The 20,832-nt window shown below is 45.6% G+C and overlaps 1 protein-coding gene across 1 annotated transcript in view; it reads right to left on the bottom strand.

The window, feature by feature from the left end:
- The window catches only part of LOC119976524 (golgin subfamily A member 4-like), a 1,176,663-nt gene that overhangs the window by 530,613 nt on the left and 625,218 nt on the right, over window positions 1-20,832 (bottom strand). Inside the window, exon 90 of the mRNA XM_038817077.1 lies at window positions 1,369-1,395. Within this exon, the coding sequence (XP_038673005.1) occupies window positions 1,369-1,395 (27 nt within the window). The remainder of the gene's footprint in view (window positions 1-1,368; window positions 1,396-20,832) is intronic.

Below are 20,832 nucleotides of genomic sequence, written 5' to 3'. Positions count from 1 at the left end.
TTAGGATTTCCATTTGATCCACGAATATTAAAGTAAGGATCAGAGCAAAGTACAGCGAATTCTGGAATACTGATTCAGTGCCTAACATTTCACCCGGCGTTAGTATTCTCCCGATCCTACCCCAGACGGAGCAAAAGTAAGTCCGCACAACATCAGGAGAGACGCTGAAGCCGGGTGAGGCCCTTGCGAGAAATCTGTCTTTCTCTGGTGCGTTTTTCATTCCGTAATACGTTTGGGAAAACAATGTTGTTGACATTATTTTACGTGCTGTATCCATTTCTCTTCATCAGGATCTCAGGTTCCCTCACATTCTGTGAAGTCACCATTTCTTACTTGGCAGAATGCAGACTTGTCGAACGGTAGCGCTAGTGGATAGCACAGTGGCTTCACAGGGCCAGGGTTCCACGTCAGATTTCCGGCTGGGTCACTGTCAATGCGGAGTTTGTACGTTCTCCCCGTGTGTGCGTAGTTTTCCTAAGGGTTATCCGGTTTCCTCCCATAGTCCACATATGTGTAGATTGGCCATGATAAGTTGTCCTTAGTGACTGAAAAGATTTGGAGGCGTAATTTGGGTTATGGGGATAAGATGGAAGTGAGGGCTTAATGTGGGTCGGTGTAGACTGGATGCGTCGAATGGTCTCCTTCTGCACTCTATGTTCTATCCCGACATTCCTTGGCAAAATTGAGGCGTCTTGCAAGATAAATACTGACTGGCGTAATCGTCTTCCCGATGGCATGGTCAATTTATTGTCGCCACCAGTCTCCTGGATGAAGAAAAATTCGAGATGCCGAGAACATTTCATTGAGCTGAAAATGTGATTTAACTACTACAATTTCTGAGACGCAGCTAAGATTTTGGTCAGCGTGTCGAAATTGTATTCTGATGGGATAATTTTAAACTCGTGTTCAATTTCCCGCCGTCTTTAATGGTCCTGAGTGGGAAATACCTGTATGTTTAGAGAGGCAACACGGTGAAATATCTGTTTTGTGCTAATGCTCAAGAAGTGATTTTCTTCAGTGAATTAAAAGCAAAATGGAAAGATCTGTAAAATGGGCTTTTGAATTGCTCACAATTGCTTTGCAGTCCGACTTGATGACGATATCCGAGCTTATCCATAGATAACCATTTACCTTGGTCCAACGGTTTGATAACATTCATTCAATTTTCCTCTTATTTTGTTGTGATGCTTCGCTTAAAACAGCATATATTGAGCAGATTGTTGTTAATTCATTTGACTGCAAATTTATTTGATTATTGTGTGTTGCAACAGATAGGCCTGCTTGCTCATGGTTTTAGACTAAACAAGACATAAACTTAAATGTAATTTAATCACATACATTTAACAGCTAAAAAATTGTCTTCAGTACCTTTATCCTTATCTCTCTGTCCGTTTTCTGTTGTAAGAGAAGGAAAATATTTAAGTCTTCTAAAGTTTCGGATTTACAATTAAAGTAAGGCAGCGGGATTCTAGACCTGCTGGAAGAGTCGATATTTCAAAAAGTCATGAATTTCGACATTTGCGAAGCATAGTGATATTTGCACAATTATGCTAATCTACGTGACTCTGGATTGACATTTCTGGATGGTGTTCAGATCCACGCTGACAAACTGTTTATTTCCATCTTTGCGAAATTCAATGTTACCAAAATAGGTTTAGAAATTATTTTAAACATGAGAGACGATATATTTTCGATTAAACTATACTAGGAGTATCTATTTAAAATAAATTTTAATTATCAAATCGCATCCCCATTATTGTCCAACGAACACTTCCCCAAAGACAGTAAACAGGAAAAATTGGTCTAGATGTTGAAAGATTCCCATCAAAAACCTCGGTCGAGATGTTATAATTTTCGATTCTATTTGAGAAAGAATAATTATTTTCTATATCATTCATTGTTTCCCCACGAATTCCAAAATGTTATTTGCTTTCACTGAAGCAGACGACAAGCAATTGTCGACAAGCAGCAACTAATCAATTTCAGGCAATTGGAGGAATAGCTGAAGTAACGTCGTAACTGAAGCAGATCGATGTGAAGCCGAAGATATTTCCTTGTTCCCAAAAGCAAACCGTGTGTAAAGAGATATCTATCTCTCGTCAAGCTCTTGCTCAGTATTTTTGAGTGGAGGGTTGACTTCAAATGAAACAGGCATGTAGATGGACAGATATACATTAAATGAAATGGAAAATGAAAATCGCTTATTGTCACAAATAGGCTTCAAATGAAGTTACTGTGAAAAACCCCTAGTCGCCATATTCCGGCGCCTGTTCTGGAAGGCCGGTACGCGAATTGAACCGTGCTGCTAGCCTGCCTGGGTCTGCTTTCAAAGCCAGTGATTTAGCCCGGCACCCAGAACTCTGACAGTGTAAATTGAGAGATCGGGGGATGAAGGGGAAGAAATGTCACGCTTACTGCGACACATACATTGAGTTCAGAGCACCGGCGAGTTTGTCGAATTATCAGGGAATACAGATGAGAGCGCATGTCAAGAAATGCCCCTCATATGACTGCGGGGAGCTCAGAACTCCGAAAAAGTGCATTTGTCATGCGAAATTCAAAGGCCATGATTTTGAGTGATATTCCTGCATTCTTCATTTTGAGGTTGTTGTTTTGTAAGGTATGCCATGAGCAGCAGCAGGTATACCTAAAAATTAGGTGTTACGTTGGTGAAGCTACAACGCATGACTTCTTGTGTGCCAAACAGGATAACCAGAAATTAATACGGTGAGCTCATCGACTCCACATCGGAACCCTCAGATCAAATTCTGCAGTCCTGCTATATCCAGCGACGAATGGTGATGGATAATTAAACAATTCGTTGGAGGAAAAGGCACCATACATCTCGTCAGGTTCAATGGTAGAGGAGCCAGGACATCTGTGAAAAAAATTAAGCTGAAGCATTCGCATTAGTCGTCAGCGTGGTGCCGTGTTGATGATCTGTCTCGGCCTCCACAGGAGGTACCCTGCATCACAGATGTTAGTCTTCAGACAATTCGATTCAGTCCACGTGGCATCAAGAAAAGGCTGAAGGACAGAATACTGCAACGGCTCTCGGCCCTGTCAATTTTCAGGCAATAGTACTGAAGACTATTGCAACAGCATTGCCGCACCCCGAACCATGTGGATTCAATTTGCGTCAACACTGGCATTTACCCTGAAATCTGGAAAATTGCCAGGTGCATGCTTTAGTCAAGAAACGGGGCAAATTCCCCAGAGCTAATTACCACCCAACAGTCTACTCTCTATGATCAGCAAATTGTTGGAAGGAGTGATCAACATTGCTATCAGGCGGCACTACTCAGCAACAGCCTGCTCCTGGACTCTCAGTTTGGGTTGTGGCACTGTCAGTCAGGTCCTGAACTCATTGCGACCTTGGACTGGACATTGGCAAAACAGTTGAATTTTAGGGTAATGTGAGTGTAACTGCCCAGGACATCAATCATTATTTGACCCAGTGTGGCATCGAGGAGCTTTTGAAAACTTGAAATCAATCGGAATCAGGAGGAAAATCTTTGCTAATAGGAGTCATACCTGACACAAAAGAAAATGTTTTAGATGATTGGAGGTCTATCATCTGAGCTTCTGTATAGTTCCCTCAACCCAACCATTATCAGTTGTCTCATCAATTACGTGCCTTCTATCATACAACCAGAGCCGGGGATGTTCGCAGGTGACTTCACAATGTTCAACACCATTACCAACTCGTCAGATTATACAGCAATTCATTTTCAACTGTCAAAAGGCATGTAATATAGCAAGTCTTCATCTGGCACGTGAAACGTAACATTTACGCCACACCAGTGCCAGCCAATGGCTATGTCCTGCAAGGGAGGATCCTATTATCGTTCCTTGACATCCAATGCATTCACATCGCTGCTACCACACAATTCACATCCAAGGGGGGTTCCCATTGTTCGGAAACTGATCTATCCATATGAATTCTGTGGTGACCAGAGCGAGTCAAATGTTCGCTCACCACCTTACGCTTCCCGGCTCCCAAAGACCGTCCACCATCGGCAAGGCACAAATCAGGAGGGAATAGAATACTCTCCTCTTGCCTGAATGAGTGAAGCTCCAGAAATATTCAAGAAGCTCGACACCAGCCTAAAGGAAGCAGCATTCTTGAGTGATACCGCTGGCACAAAAATGCCAGCGCCCGACCACCGACAAACAGCGGTAGCCGTGTGCACCAAGCACAAGGTGCCGTGCAGTAACTCGTCAATAATCCCTAGGCAGCTCCCAAACCCAAAACCACTGCAAGGTAGAAGGACAGGAACAGCAGATACTTGGGAACTCCAGCACCTGGAGGTCACCCTCCAAGTCACTCTCCACCCCGACTTGGAAATATATCGCAGTTCCTTCACTGTCGCTCAGTCAAAACCTTGGAAATCCCTCCCGAACGTGTACCAACACGTAAGGGAGTAATTCAAGAAGGCATCTGACCACTACCTTCTTAAGCACAACTTGTATTGAGAACTAAATGTCAGATAGACAGTGACGCCCACATCCGTAAATCATTGAAAAAAAAATGTTTGCGGGTTCTTCCTGGTGCAATATTGCCTCTCCAGGAAATTCTTTGCTTGTTGCGGATTTAGTAATTATTGCTCCAGATCTGTTGCCTTGCGATGGAACGGGCGATTTTGAGGACAAATGTCATTAAGTTCCTTTTGTAGCAGTGAAAGAGCATCTTCCGCACCAGCTCTTTGTGGTTCAGAAACACCGTTTTCAGTTGAATACGTATGCCTGTGGTTGCAGGATATATATCATATTGTTTACCGTATTCTGGCAAAGCACCTAAACTACACACTTCCTAAGTTCCCAAATTGATTGATTACGTCTGAACGAATGAAATGTTGCACTTTGACCGAATCTCCAGCTCGCAGCTCTGGCAATGGATGTGCACATTTATAAACTGGCAAGTTTAATTATTTTCAGGTTTGATTTTGTCTCTGACTCATGTTTCTCATTCTGAATTCATCTTTCTTTAGCTTTTGGAAAAGACAGTCGAGTGCTGTATGAAAATAGTCGGTGGACAACTATATTTCAATTCCATCACGAGGCGTGATTGTTTCAACTATGTCAATAATATATAGGGCTTCATTCTCCGTTTGGGAGACTTAAGGGCGCAATTCTCCGGACTTACGAAAAATCGGAGAATAGCGGGCGGCGTAAATTTTTACGGACACGCTGGTCTGACGCCCTCCCGGTATTTCCCCCCCACGCCCGCCCCCCGACACGAATCGATGCTCGCCGTTTTTTTACGGCGAGCAGCGATTCACCCCTGGCCGATAGGCCGATTTCCAAGGCCTTTACGTCCGTTTTTATGAACGTAAAACACACCTGGCCTGACCGTTCGTAAAAACGGCTGTAAAGCCCCGATCTGGGGAACCATGGCACCGATTGGCACGGCCGTGCCAAGGGTGCCATGGGCCCGCGATCGGTGGGCACCGATCGCGCGCAGCGGGTAATTAACCCGCGCACAATTTCTCCCTCCGCATCCTCGCTGGATCCATTCGCGGGGCGGCTGAGGGGCATACCGGCCCGCACATGCGCGGGTTTCATGCGTATGCGTGATGACGTCATCCGCGCACACGCGGGTTAGAGTCGTCCAATCCGCGCATGAGCGGCTGACGTCATGTGACGCGTCAGCCGTCGCTAACTTTGGCTAGCGGGCTTAACGAAATTCGTTAAGCCCGCGATGCCAGAGTTCACGGCCGCGCGATGCTAGCCCCTACCGGGGAGCAGAATCGGTTCCCGGTCGGGGGGGGGGGGGTGGAGGCTGGCGTTAAACGCGCCGCTTTTTGACGCCAGCTTCCCGATTTTTCGTAACTCGGGAGAACTGCACCCTAAAGTCCCCGTGCCAGCGTGAAAACGGTGGTGTTTTACAGCAGGCAATCTGGCGCAAAACGGTCAACAATTCCCAGCTCCAGGGAGTGGGGGGTGGCCAGCAGCTAGGCAGCGCAGAGCTCCTAGCGCCAGCTGCCGATATGGCCTGGAGCATTGCGAGGCCCATTGCCCTGCATGCGCATTGCACTGGCCTGCAGCGGCTGCGCTGTGCTTCATTGCGGATGCAGTGTGCTGACCCAGACCCCAAAAATTGTTCCCCCCTTCAGCCAGCTCGCGGACCCCTGACAACACCCCCCCCCCCCCCCCCAAAGTGCTCCCAGCCGCGAATAAAGCCCCCCCCCCGCTCGCGGATCGTCCTTCCCCCGACTGTGGCGACGCTGGAATGAGACCGCACCCAACCCGTTGAATTCCCGACGGTGAGCTCATGAAATTCCCATGGCCGCGGAAGCTGGGCCGGTTGGGGACGGAGCACTGCAGGACGGTGCTCCGGCCTGAATGCTATTTCGCAATTGGGGATCGGCGAATTAAGAGCATGGACTCGATTTTCAGATAAATGTGTTTTAATTTGTCACACTCCTCAGACTTCCCCTTCAAACAGGTGAATTATGCAAACGTGATGATTTTTCGATTTATTTTTTAAAACATAAATTTACAGTGCCCAAATATGTTTTACCCTAATTCAGGGGCAATTTAGCGTGGTCAATCCACCTAGCCTGCACATCTTTGGATTGTGGGGGTGAAACCACGCAGACTCGGGGAGAATGTGCAAACTTCACACAGACAATGACCCAGAGCCAGGATTCGAAACAGGGTCCTCAGCGCGGTAGGTTGCAGTGCTCACCACTGTGCCACGTGTAGCCCTTTGATTTTGCAATATTGAAAAATGTTTTGTGAGCATGGTTATTTACTTGTGAACCGATGGACAATCGCATGATATTGAATACTGGTACGAATGTGGTATCTTCGGTATTTTACTCTCCTACTTCCACTGGCGGATGAAGGAGACCGTCATGCGACCAACTGAAGGAATACCAGAGCCAGGAACGGACCACAACAAGGGCTGAACATTGAGAACTACAAGATTTGGGATACAGATAAATGGCAATAACTTTCTGGTATTTGCCCACCACTCTGAAGTTAAGTTGAGGTCTTGTGCATAATAGATTTGTAGCTTGACTTCAATGCATGTGTTCGATTAACAGTAACAATGGTATGAATCAACAATGAATCGGTGTTTCAATCAGTCTCAAAGTCATATGTCCACCATATACGGGTAAAGACACACTGTGGTTTACAAAGGACAACAATGGTATGGCAATTAGTTTTACTTTCTTATAAATGTAGAGTATCCAGCACGGGGCAGCACGGTAGCATAGTGGTTAGCATCAATGCTTCACAGCTCCAGGGTCCCAGGTTCGGTTCCCGGCTGGGTCACTGTCTGTGCGGAGTCTGCACGTCCTCCCCGTGTGTGCGTGGGTTTCCTCTGGGTGCTCCGGTTTCCTCCCACAGTCCAAAGATGTGCGGGTTAGGTGGATTGGCCATGCAAAATTGCCCGTAGTGTCCTAAAAAGTAAGGTTAAGGGGGAGTTGTTGGGTTACGGGTATAGGGTGGATACGTGAGTTTGAGTAGGGTGATCATTGATCGGCACAACATCGAGGGCCAAAGGGCCTGTTCTGTGCTGTACTGTTCTAAATACCCAATTATCTTTTTCCAATTGATGTGTACTTTTAACGTGGCAAATCCACCTACTCTGTACACCCTTGAGGGCTGGGGACTAGACCCATACAAACACGGGGAGAATATGCAAACCCCACAGGGACAGTGATCCAGACAGTGGATCGCAGCTGGGACCTCGCCGGCGTGAGGCAGCAATACCCACCACTGCGCCACTGTGCTGCCCTGGTATGGCATTTATAATGGGGAATTTTAATCTACTCGCCAATTGGTCAATTACGATCGGCCAAGGCCGCCTAGAGGAGGAGTTCAGACAATGCATCCACGATAGTTTCCTCAAAATGTATGCAAAGGCACATAGGAAGGGGCAAACTGTCCTACATCATGTTCTGTGGAATGATATGGGAATGATGAATGATCTCGCGGAAGGAGCGATCACAGTACTGTTAAATTTAAAATACAGATAGAGGGTGAGAAGGTAAAGTCCAATACCAGTTTATTGTGTCTAACAAAGAAGAGTACAATTGGATGGGAGAGGAGTTGGCTTAGATAGGCTAGGGGCAAATACTTTTTGGTGGAAAAATTGTGGAGTAGTGGCGGACTTTCGCATCGGTATTTCGCACTGCACAGCAAAAGTATGTACTAGTGAAAAATGAAAAATGAGAAAAAAGGGTAAATGAGCCACGGACGAGGAAAGAAATACAATGGGGTATCAAATTAAAAGAAAATGAATATAATATGGTAAAGATTAGTGAGGAACCTAGAGGATGGGAAAAACATTGAAGGTCATCAGAAAGCGACGAAAAAGTCTTGAAAGAAAAGAAAAGTAGATTATGAGTTTAAAATAGCTCACAATTTAAAACAGACAATAAACGTTTCTACAAATATGTGAAACGAAAATGTGTGGCTAAACTAAATATTAGTTCTTGTGAGGATGAGAAGGGTGATTTTAAATTGGTAGTGAGAAAATGGCTGAGACATTGAACGGGTATATGTGTCGGTGTTCACAGTGGAAGACACAGATAATATGCCAGTTTTTGATGGCAAGGGACCTATGGAAGGCGAGGATCTGGAAACAATCATTACCACTGAGATATTAGTGCTGGCCAATCTAATGGGGCTAAAGGTAGAAAAGTCCCCTGATCAGGATAGAATGTATCCAAGCGTACAAAAAGAGATGACGGAGCAAAATATTAATGGTGCCTGTGCTATTCACTGGATTCTGGGGCAGATTGGAAAACACAAAATATGACGCCACTGTTATAAAAGGACGTAGACAACAGGCGCTTAATTATAGGCCTGTTAGCTTATCTTCTGCATTGGGAATATGCTTGAATCTATCATCAAGGAAGAAATAGCGAGACATCTGCACAGCAATTATGCAATTGGGAAGACGAAGCATGGGTTCATGAAAGACAGGTCACGTTTCACGTTTTACTGGAATGCTTTGAGCTCATTGCGAGCACGGTCGATGTGGTCTATCTGGATTTCCGGAAGACATTCAACAAGGCACCGCACAAAAGGTTGCTGCTTCAGAAAATTTGCACAGCGTTCCAGGCATTGTATTGGTACAGATTGGCGATTGGTTGACTAACAGCCAGCAGAGTGGGAATAAATGCGTGTTTTTAGTTGGCGATCAGTGGCTATGGGTGTGCATCAGGGATCAGTGTTGGGCCCGCAATTGTTTCCAATTTACACAGATGATTAGGAGTTGGGGACCAAGAGTAATGGATCAAAGTTCGTAGATGACAATGAGATGACTGGTAGAGCAAACGCTGCAGAGGATACTGAAAGTCTACCGAAGAGCAAAGGGAACAAAGAACAATGAAACATTACAGCACATTAACAGGCCCTTCGGCTCTCCAAGCCTGCGCCGATCCAGATCCTCTATATAAAACGGTCGCCTATTTTCTAAGGATCTGTATCCCTCTGCTCCTTGCCCATTCATGTATCTGTCCAGAGCCATCTTAAATGATGCTATCGTGCTCACCTCTACCATCTCCGCCGGCAATGTGTTCCAGGCACCCACCACCCTCTGCGTAAAGAACTTTCCACTCATATATCCCTTAAACTATTCCCCTCTCACTTTGAACTCCTGTCCCCTAGTAATTGAGTCCCCCAATCTGGAAAAGAAGTTTATTGCTATCTAACCTGTCTATACCTCTCATGATTTTGTAGACCTCAATGAGGTCCCCCCTCAACCTCCGTCTTTCTATTGAAAGTAATCCTAATCTACTCAACGTCTCTTCATAGTTACCGCCCTCCATACCACTCAACATCATGGTGAACCTCATCTGCACATTCTCCAAAGCATCCACATTCTTTTGGTAATGTGGCGACTGGAACTGCACGCAGTATTCCAATTCTGGCAGACCAGTCTTATGCAGCTGTAACATGACCTGCCAACTCTTATACTCAATACCACTTCCCATGAAGGAAAGCATGCCATATGGCTTCGTGACCACTCTATTGACCTGCACAGCCACCTTCACTGTACAATGGGCCTGAACACGCAGATCTCTCCGTACATCAATTTTCCCCAGGGCTTTGCCATTTACCATATAGTTCGCTCTTGAATTGGAACTTCCAAAATGCATCACCTCGCTTTTGCCCGGATTGAATCCCAGAGCTGAAGGGGTTGGATTATGAGGAGAGGTTGAGTAGACTGGGACTGTACTCGTTGGAATTTAGAAGGATGAGGGGGGATCTTATAGAAACATTTAAAATTATAAAGGGAATAGATAGGATAGATGCGGGCAGGTTGTTTCCACTGGCGGGTGACAGCAGAACTAGGGGGCATAGCCTCAAAATAAGGGGAAGTAGATTTAGAACTGAGTTTAGGAGGAACTTCTTCACCCAAAGGGTTGTGAATCTATGGAATTCCTTGCCCAGTGAAGCAGTTGAGGCTCCTTCATTACATGTTTTTAAGGTAAAGATAGATAGTTTTTTGAAGAATAAAGGGATTAAGGGTTATGGTGTTCGGGCCGGAAAGTGGAGCTGAGTCCACAAAAGATCAGCCATGATCTCATTGAATGGCGGAGCAGGCTCGAGGGGCCAGATGGCCTACTCCTGCTCCTAGTTCTTATGTTCTTATGTTCTTATGAACTCCATCAGCCGTTTCTTCGCCCAACTCTCCAATCTATCTATATTCTGCTGTATTCTCTGACCGTCCCCTTCACTATCTTCTACTCCACCAATCTTACTGTCAGCTGCAAACTTGCTAAACAGACCACCTATACCTTCCTGCAGATCATTTATGTATATCACAAACAACAGTGATCCCAGCACGGATCCCTGTGGAACACCATTGGTCGCAGTTCTCCATTTTGAGAAACTCCCTTCCACTACGACTCGTTGTCTCCTGTTGCCCAGCCAGTTCTTCATCCATCAAGCCCGTACACCCTGGATCCCATGGGTCTTCACTTTCTCCATCAGCCTACCAGGCGGACACTTATGAAATGTCTGACTGAAGTCCATGTATATGATATCTACAGCCCTTCCCTCATCAATCAACTTTGTAAATTTCTCAAAGAATTATATGAAGTTGGTAAGACACAACCATCCCGGAGCAAACCCATGTTGCCTATCACTGATAGCCCAGTTTCTTGCAAATGGGAGTAGATCCTACCCCTTAGAATCTTCTCCAGCAGCTTCCCTACCACTGACATCAGGCTCACTGGCCTATAATTACGTAGATTATCCCTGCTGCCCTTCATAAACAAGGGGTCAACATTAGCAATTCACCAGTCCTCCGGTACCTCACACGTGTTCATCGATGCCGCAACAATATCTCTTAAGGCCCCAGCTATTTTCTCTCGCACTTCCCTCAGTAACCTGGGGTGGATCCCATCCAGACCTGGGGACTTGTCCACCTTTGGGCCTTTTAGAATACTCAACACATCCTCCCTCCTTATGCCGACATGACCTAGAGTAATCAAACATCTATCCCTAACCAGAACATCAGTCATGTCCTTCTCCTCGGTGAATTTCGATGCCAAGTACTCGTTAAGAATCTCGTCCATTTTCTCTGACTCCAAACATAACTTTCCTCCTTTGTCATTGAGTGGGACAACAATTTCTCTAGTTACCATCTTTCTTCTTATACATGATCAAACGGCTTTGGGATTTTTCTTAACCCTGTGTGATGAAGATATTTCATGACCCCTTTTAGCCCTCTTGATTCCTTGTTCAAGATTAATCCTACATTCCCGATATTGTTCCAATGCTTCGGCTGTCTTCAGTCGCCTAAAACTTATGAATGCTTCCTTTATCCTCTAACTTTGTCTCACAGTCTCAATTGCCATCCATGGTTCCCAAAGTTCTATCCCTCATGTTCACAGGTACATGTCTGTCATACACCTTAATCAACCTCTCTTTAAAAGTACCCCACATATCAAATGTGGACTTACCTTCACACCGCTGCTGTCGATCCACGTTCCCAATCTCCTGCCAAATTTTGGTATAGATAGCTTTTCCCCAATTGAGAAATCTTCCTTTTGGACCACTCTCATCTTTGTCCATTAGTATTCTAAAACGTACGGAATTATGATCACTATTCCCAAAGTAATCCCCGACTGAAACTTCAACTACCTGGCCGGGCTGATTCCCCAACACCAGGTCCAGTATGGTCCCTTCCCGAGTTCGAATATTTACACCCTGCTCTATCAAAACCTCCTGGATGCTCCTTACACATCGTGCTCCATCTAGACCTCTGACACTAAGTGTATCCCTGTCAATGTTGGAAAATTAAAATCTCCTATCACCACCACCCTGTTGCTCTTACAGCATTCCATAATCTGTTTACATATTTATACCTCTATTTCACGCTCGCTGTAGTACACCCCCAATTTTGTTACCGCACCTTTCATATTTCTGAGCTGTGCCCATATCGCCTCACTGCTCGAGTCCTCCATAGTCCCACCCTTCAGCACAGCTGTGATATCCTCTCTGACGAGTAATGCAACTCCTCCACCCCTTTTACCTCCCTCTCTATCCCGGCTGAAGCATCGATATCCTGGGATATTTAGTTGACAATCATGCGCTTCTCTCAACCAAGTCTCATTAATAGCAATAACATCATACACCCAGGTACTAATCCAAGCCCTCAGTTCATCTGCCTTACCTACTGCACTTCTTGCATTAAACAATTGCACCTCAGACCGCCAGTCCCTTTGAGTTCATCATCTGCTCCCTGCCTACTCTTCCCCTTTGTCACGTTGACTTCATGACCTAGTTCCTTATAAGCTTTAATTATTACCTCCTTATTGTCCACTAACATCCTCATTTGCCTCCCATCCACCTGCCAGATTAGTTTAAACCCTCCTCGACAGCGTTTTGCAAAAGAAGGATATGGACAATTTAAATAAGTGGGCAATGATATGTAGGAGTACAATTTTGGCAAATGTGAGGTCATCCATTTTGGTATAACAGCGAAATAGACTATTATTGAAAAGCGGAAACTGAAGCACGCTTCTGCGCAGAGACGACCTGGATGTCCTTGTGCTTTTATCTAAACAGTTGTTTTGTTTGTGCAGCAGGTAATTAAGATGGCAAGTAAAATGTTCACCTTCATTGCTCGATGAGTGGAGTTTAGATACAGGGTTAACGCTGTATTTGGTGCTGTCAGGACACACCTGGAGTACTGTGTACAGTTTTGGCTTCCTTACTTGGGATAAGATGGATTGGCGCTGGACGGGATGCATGGAAGTTTCACGAAGTTGATTCCCGAGTCGAGAGGACTGACTTCTGAGGAGAGACTGACTATTGCTGCTGTAATCATTTAAATTTCAAATGATCGGAGGGGGGGGGGGGATCTTATGGAAACAGATAACATGATGAAGTGAATCGACAAGATGGAAGCAGGGAGTGTGTTTCCACTGGCAAGACACAATAGAACTAAGGTAAAACCTCAATATAAGGGTGGCTGATTTAGGCCTGAGTTGAGGAGGAACTTTTTGAACCAAAGGTTTGTGAATCAGTGGAATTCCCTGCCCAGCGATGGAGTGGAGGCAACCTCGTTAAATATTTTTAAGGCAAAGGTAGATAGATTTTTGAACGGTTAATGAAATAAAGGTTACGGTGAGCGGGCGGGTAAGTGGAGCTAAGTATACAAAAAGAGTATACGGCGTTCTTATTGAATGACGGCGGAGGCTTGAGACGTCAGATGGCCTACCCCTTCCCCTAGTTCTGATGTTATTACGTCGTTTCTCATCAGCTCTTGATCCTTTGTGCGATCGAAGGCAAGGAGTCCATCGATCCACTAGTCCCTTGAGGCAGGAAGTTCCTGACCATCATGTTATCATAACGTCATGCAGCAGTTGGAGAGGTGTAACTTGTTTGGTAGTTTCCTTGATTCGAGAGGGACGCTGCCTGTAAGATTCGATGTCGCTGCTTAGTCGTTGATATCCAGAGCCTATGTCCATGAAACTGCAATAGCGAACATTTTGCATTTGCATCGTCAAAATGTTTGCAAGGGTTTAAAGCTCCTTTCATCACACCAATGGCGTACATCAACTGCTGCTGCGTGTACTAAACTTTCATAAAATAAATGTGCAGAAAAAATGTAATCCTTTCCAGAAGCTATTGAACCGATTGAAACGGTTGAAGCAAACTACTTTCAAGGGGCTAGTACCCGTCGCCCTATCTCTCCCAGAGAGGTACTGATTAGAATGTTTCGAAACAAAGAGAATATCAAGGTGTATTTTCTTTTTATTTTAAATTGGGCGTGGCACCGTTCAGCTTATGTTAAAGTTCTAGGTGCGAGCATGACAGTTGTGTCTGCATGAGATTGCTCCAAATTCTTCCTCGCTGACATCTCGTTGCAGCGTTTCTTCATGTTGAAGCGATTGTACCTCGGCACTAGAGTTGTTGTCACTGCTAGTCCGATGCTACAAAGTAACTTATTTCGTATCTCTGTAGTACTGATTAACTTTTGCTGTGGGCATGTGGAGAAATTTACACTCTGATGAAATATTGCTGAAGAATATTGCTCCGTTGATCTCAAATTCCGCAGATATTTCTCCCAACTTCACACCTGCTGTTTCATGCACCTTTTCTACAGTTCTCTCGCTAGCAGTCCCAGTGCATTCACGTCAGTGTGCAACGGCTAATTGCATCTTGCGGAGGGATTCTGTCTTCCTGCCGTTGACAACGAGAATTACAATTGTAACCAGCCCACATGCTGGTGGTTCCACGCTGCCGGCGGGAATAATGTAATCACATTTTCCGATCGGAGCATTGTAATTACCCGCCCTCCAATCGTTCACTAATCTTCCTTGTTTGAGGCGCTGCTTCAGGCATTCTATTTTTCTAGGTTGTCAGCCATTTGCTCTACTGTCACGTCAAGTCATTTTCGCAGAAATCTTCTTCTCTTTGCCTTGCCCCGCACGCTTCTATTCGTTGAAGGCGTCTTACAAATGTCCGGTTCTCTTGCTGACGTAAACTGGGCGATTTACTGGGCAGTCGTTTGCACAAGTTGTCCAAGCGCACTGCATTAACTCTCACTTGTCGGAATGAATGAGACGTGTTACTTGTCTGCGCGCTTAGCCAGTCTATTGTTAACTATCTGCTACCTACAAACGTTCTCCCTTATTCTCCGGTTCCCAAAGCCGCGTATATCCCGGTGGCACGCGGCAAGCTGGCGGCGGATTTTTATGCACTCGGCGCTTGTCACATTTCCCATTGAAGCCTTCAACACCGCCCGGAAATCAGCGAAGGGAAAACGTTAATTGCCAAATTCCGGCCACAAGTGTACTTGAAAAGCTTCAAAAAGCAGAAAGAGGGAACGAACAGTTTATCACTTTATTGCACATATAGTATATTATTTGTAACTTTCATAAGAGCCACTAGAGTGCTGAACTTGTTGCATTTGAGTGCGACAGTGAGAGTTTGGTGACTGAGGGAGTATAAGGGTTCATTTTTATTTAAAGTCTAGTATTTCTTTTATTTAGTTATTTAACTTAAAAGTTGCTGTTTGGTCTATAAGAAGATGAATATTTGAATCAGCTTCAAACGGGGTTCTACTTGTACTTACTTGCAGCTGGAGCTTGTTAATTAGTTAATAGCATTAGGCCACTTTTCAGAGGCTAGAGGCACAGCATAAATAGGAGCTAGTTACAGTGCAGACTTTGTTTGCACTAGAGTGCTGAACTTGTGGCATTTGAGTGCGACAGTGAGAGTTTGGTGACGGAGGGAGTTAGGTAAGGAGGGAGTAAGGTGCTCCTGACATTCAATTCCCTATATATATCAAAGAGCATGGAGCCAGGAGTTTAGAGTACAGCTGACTGGAAGCAGAGTGAGAGGGCAGAGGTCCAGTTGGTCTACAGGGCAGCTAATTATGTAAAGTAAGAGGGGGTGGAGGGTAGGGCAGTTGCATGCTCCTCCTGTCGGATGTGGGTGGTGAGGGAAACCACTGGTGTCCCCGCTGACTATACCTGCGGGAAGTGCACACAGATCCAGCTCCTCAGAGACCGTGTTAAGGTACTGGAGCTGGTGCTGGATGAATTTCAGATCATCCGGGAGGCAGAGGGGGTTATCGAGAAGAGTTACAGGGAGGTAGCCACACCAAAGGTACTGGACAAGAGTAGCTGGGTTACAGTCAGGGGGAAGAAAACTAACAGGCAGACAGTGCAGGGATCCCTCGTGGCCGTTCCCCTTCAAAACAAGTATACCGTTTTCGATGCTGTTGGGGGGGATGACCTACCGGGGGAAGGCCCCAGCGGCCAGGTCTCTGGCACTGAGTCTGGCTCTGGGGCTCACAAGGTAAGGGGGGAGCATAGAAAAGCAATAGTAATAGGAGATTCAATGACTAGGGGAATAGATAGGAGATTCTGTGGTCGCGAGCGAGACTCCCGAAAGGTATGTTGCCTCCCGGGTGTCAGGGCCAGGGATGTCTCGGATCGTGTCTTCAGGATACTGAAGGGAGAGGGTGAGCAGCCAGAAGTCATGGTGCACATTGGTACCAACGACGTAGGTAGGAAAAAGGGTATAGAGGTAATAAACCAGTTTAGGGATTTAGGCTGGAAATTAAAGGCCAGGACAGACAGAGCTGTCATCTCTGGTTTGTTGCCGGTGCCACGTAATAGCGAGGCCAGGAATAGGGAGAGAGTGCAGTTGAACACGTAGCTGCAGGAATGGTTTAGGAGGGAGGGCTTCAGGTATTTGGATAATTGGAGCGCATTCTGGGGAAGGTGAGACCTGTACAAGCAGGACGGGATGCATCTGAACCAGAGGGGCACCAATATCCTGGGAGGGAGGTTTTCTAGTAGTCTTCGGGAGGGTTCAAGCTAATTTGGCAGAGGAACGGGAACCGGATTTGTAGGCCAGCAACTGAGGAAGCCGATTTTCGGGATGCCAAAGCGTATAGTGACGCAGTGGTGAAGGTAACACAGACAAAGGAGAGTACTTGGAGGCAAGGAGATTGGTTGAAGTGTGTAAACTTGAACGCAAGAAGCATCAGGAATAAGGTGGGTGAACTTAAGGCATGGATCGGTACTTGGGACTACGATGTGCTGGCCATCACGGAAACTTGGATAGAAGAGGGGCAGAAATGGTTGTTGGAGGTCCCTGGTTATAGATGTTTCAACAATATTAGGGAGGATGGTAAAAGAGGTAGGGGGTGGCATTGTTAATTAGAGATAGTATAAAAGCTGCAGAAAGGCAGTTCGAGGGGGATCTGTCTACTGTGGTAATATGTGTTGAAGTCAGAAATAGGAAAGGAGCAGTCACCTTGTTGGGAGTTTTCTATAGGCCCCCCAATAGCAGCAGAGATGTGGAGGAACAGATTGGGAAACACATTTTGGAAAGGTGCAGAAGTCACAGGGTAGTAGTCATGGGTGACTTCAACTTCGCAAACATTGAGTGGAAACTCTTCAGATCAAATAGTTTGGATGGGGTAGTGTTTGTGCAGTGTGTCCAGGAAGCTTTTCTAACACAGTATGTAGATTGTCCGACCAGAGGGGAGGCCATATTGGATTTAGTACTTGGTAATGAACCAGGGCAGGTGATAGATTTGTTAATGGGGGAGCATTTTGGAGGTAGTGTCCACAATTCTGTGACTTTCACTTTAGTTATGGAGAGGGATAGGTGCGCGCAACAGGGCAAGGTTTATAATTGGGGGAAGTGTTAATACCATGCTGTCAGACAAGAATTGAAGTGTAGAAGTTGGAACATAGGCCGTCAGGGAAGGACACAAGTGAAATGTGGAACTTGTTCAAGGAACATATACTGCGTGTCTTTGATATGTAGGACCCTGTCAGGCAGGGAAGAGATGGTCGAGTGAGGGAACCATGGTTGACAAGAGAGGTTGAATGTCTTGTTAAGAGGAAGAAGGAGACTTATGTACGGCTGAAGAAACAAGGCTCAGACAGGGCGCTGGAGGGATACAAGATAGCCAGGATGGAACTGAAGAAAGGGATTAGGAGAGCTAAGCGAGGGCATGAAAATTTTTTTAGGTAGGATCAAGGAAAACCGCAAGGCCTTATACACAGGCGTGGGAAATATGAGAATGACTAGAGTGAGGGTAGGTCCGATCAAGGACAGTAGCGGGAGATTGTGTATTGAGTCTGAAGAGATAGGAGAGGTCTTGAACAAGTATTTTTCTTCAGTATTTACAAACGAGATGGGCCATATTGTTGGAGAGGACAATGTGAAACAGACTGATAAGCTCGAGGAGATAATTGTCAGGAAGGAAGATGTGTTGCGCGTTTTGAAAAACCTGAGGAGAGACAAGTCTCCCGGGCCTGACGGGATATATCCAAGGATTCTGCCATTAGACATGACTTAGGATGTGTAGGTTGGAGAAGTAGGCTGCAAGGGTTGGGCACACTGGATATGTGGAGCTTGTTCAAGGAACAGCTATTGCATGTTCTTGATAAGTACGTACCAGTCAGGCTGGGAGGAAGGGGTCGAGCGAGGGAACCGTGGTTTACCAAAGAAGTGGAATCTCTTGTTAAGAGGAAGAAGGAGGCCTATGTGAAGATGAGGCGTGAAGTTTCAGTCGGGGCGCTTGATAGTTACAAGGAACTGAGGAAGGATCTAAAGAGAGAACTGAGACGAGCAAGGAGGGGACATGAGAAGTCTTTGGCAGGTAGGATCAAGGAAAACCCAAAAGCTTTCTATAGGTATGTCAGGAATAAACGAATGAATAGGGTAAGAGTAGGGCCAGTCAAGGACAGTGGTGGGAAGTTGTGTGTGGAGGCTGAGGAGATAAGCGAGATACTAAATGAATACTATTCGTCAGTATTCACTCAAGAAAAAGATAATATTGTGGAGGAGAATGCTGAGACCCAGGCTATTAGAATAGATGGCATTGAGGTGCATAGGGAAGAAGTGTTGGCAATTCTGGACAAGGTGAAAATAGATAAGTCCCCGGGGCCTGATGGGATTTATCCTAGGATTCTCGGGAAGCCAGGGAAGAGATTGCTGGGCCTTTGGCTTTGATTTTTAGGTCATCATTGGCTACAGGAATAGTGCCAGAGGACTGGAGGATAGCAAATGTGGTCCCTTTGTTCAAGAAGGGGAGTAGAGATAACCCCGGTAACTATAGGCCGGTGAGCCTAACGTCTGTGGTGGGTAAAGTCTTGGAGAGGATTATAAAAGATACGATTTATAATCATCTAGATAGGAATAATATGATTAGGGATAGTCAGCATGGTTTTGTGAAGGGTAGGTCATGCCTCACAAACCTTATCGAGTTCTTTGAGAAGGTGACTGAACAGGTAGACGATGGTTGAGCAGTTGATGTGGTGTATATGGATTTCAGAAAAGCGTTTGATAAGGTTCCCCACGGTCGGCTATTGCAGAAAATACGGAGGCTGGGGGTTGAGGGTGATTTAGAGATGTGGATCAGAAATTGGCTAGTTGAAAGAAGACAGTGAGTGGTAGTTGATGGGAAATGTTCAGAATGGAGTTCAGTTACGAGTGGCGTACCACAAAGATCTGTTCTGGGGCCGTTGCTGTTTGTCATTTTTATAAATGACCTAGAGGAGGGCGCAGAAGGATGGGTGAGTAAATTTGCAGACGACACTAAAGTCGGTGGAGTTGTAGACAGTGCGGAAGGATGTTGCAGGTTACAGAGGGACATAGATAAGCTGCAGAGCTGGGCTGAGAGGTGGCAAATGGAGTTTAATGTAGAGAAGTGTGAGGTGATTCACTTTGGAAAGAATAACAGGAATGCGGAATATTTGGCTAATGGTAAAATTCTTGGTAGTGTGGATGAGCAGAGGGATCTCGATGCCCATGTACATAGATCCCTGAAAGTTGCCAGCCAGGTTGATAGGGGTGTGAAGAAGGCCTATGGTGTGTTGGCCTTTATTGGTAGAGGGATTGAGTTCCGGAGCCATGAGGTCATGTTGCAGTTGTACAAAACTCTAGTACGGCCGCATTTGGAGTATTGCGTACAGTTCTGGTCGCCTCATTATAGGAAGGACATGGAAGCTTTGGAACGAGTGCAGAGGAGATTTACCAGGATGTTGCCTGGTATGGAGGGAAAATCTTATGAGGAAAGGCTGATGGACTTGAGGTTGTTTTTGTTAGAGAGAAGAAGGTTAAGAGGTGACTTAATAGAGGCATACAAGATGATCAGAGGGTTAGATAGGGTGGACAGCGAGAGCCTTCTCCCGCGGATGGAGGTGGCTAGCACGAGGGGACATAGCCTTAAATTGAGGGGTAATAGATATAGGACAGAGGTCAGAGTTGGTGAGGCCGTGGAATGCCCTACCTGCAACAGTAGTGAACTCTCCAACATTGAGGGAATGTAAAAGTTTATTGGATAAGCATATGGATGATAAGGGCATAGTGTAGTTTAGATGGTCTTTAGTTTTTTTCCATGTCGGTGCAACATCGAGGGCCGAAGGGCCTGTACTGGGCTGTATCGTTCTATGTTCTATGTTCTATGTTCTATGATTCTATGGGAAGCAAGAAATGAAATTGCAGAGCCGTTGGCAATGATCTTTTCGTCCTCGCTGTGAACAGGGGTGGTACCAGAGGATTGGAGAGTGGCGAATGTCGTGCCCCTGTTCAAAAAAGGGAATAGGCATAACCTTGGGAATTACAGGCAAGTTCGTCTTACTTCGGTGGTAGGCAAAGTATTGGAAAGGGTACTGAGGGATATGACTTCTGAGCACCTGGAAAGGAACTGCTTAGTTAGGGATAGTGAACACGGATTTGTGAGGGGTAGGTATTGCCTTACAAGTCTTATTGACTTCTTTGAGGAGGTGACCAAGCATGTGGATGAAGGTAAAGCAGTGGATGTAGTGTACATGGATTTTAGTAAGGCATTTAATAAGTTTTCCCATTGTAGGCTTGTGC

This window comes from Scyliorhinus canicula, chromosome 13 (assembly GCF_902713615.1).
Source record: "Scyliorhinus canicula chromosome 13, sScyCan1.1, whole genome shotgun sequence".
Lineage (NCBI taxonomy): Eukaryota > Metazoa > Chordata > Chondrichthyes > Carcharhiniformes > Scyliorhinidae > Scyliorhinus > Scyliorhinus canicula.
This window is presented reverse-complemented; position numbering and strand designations above follow the sequence as displayed.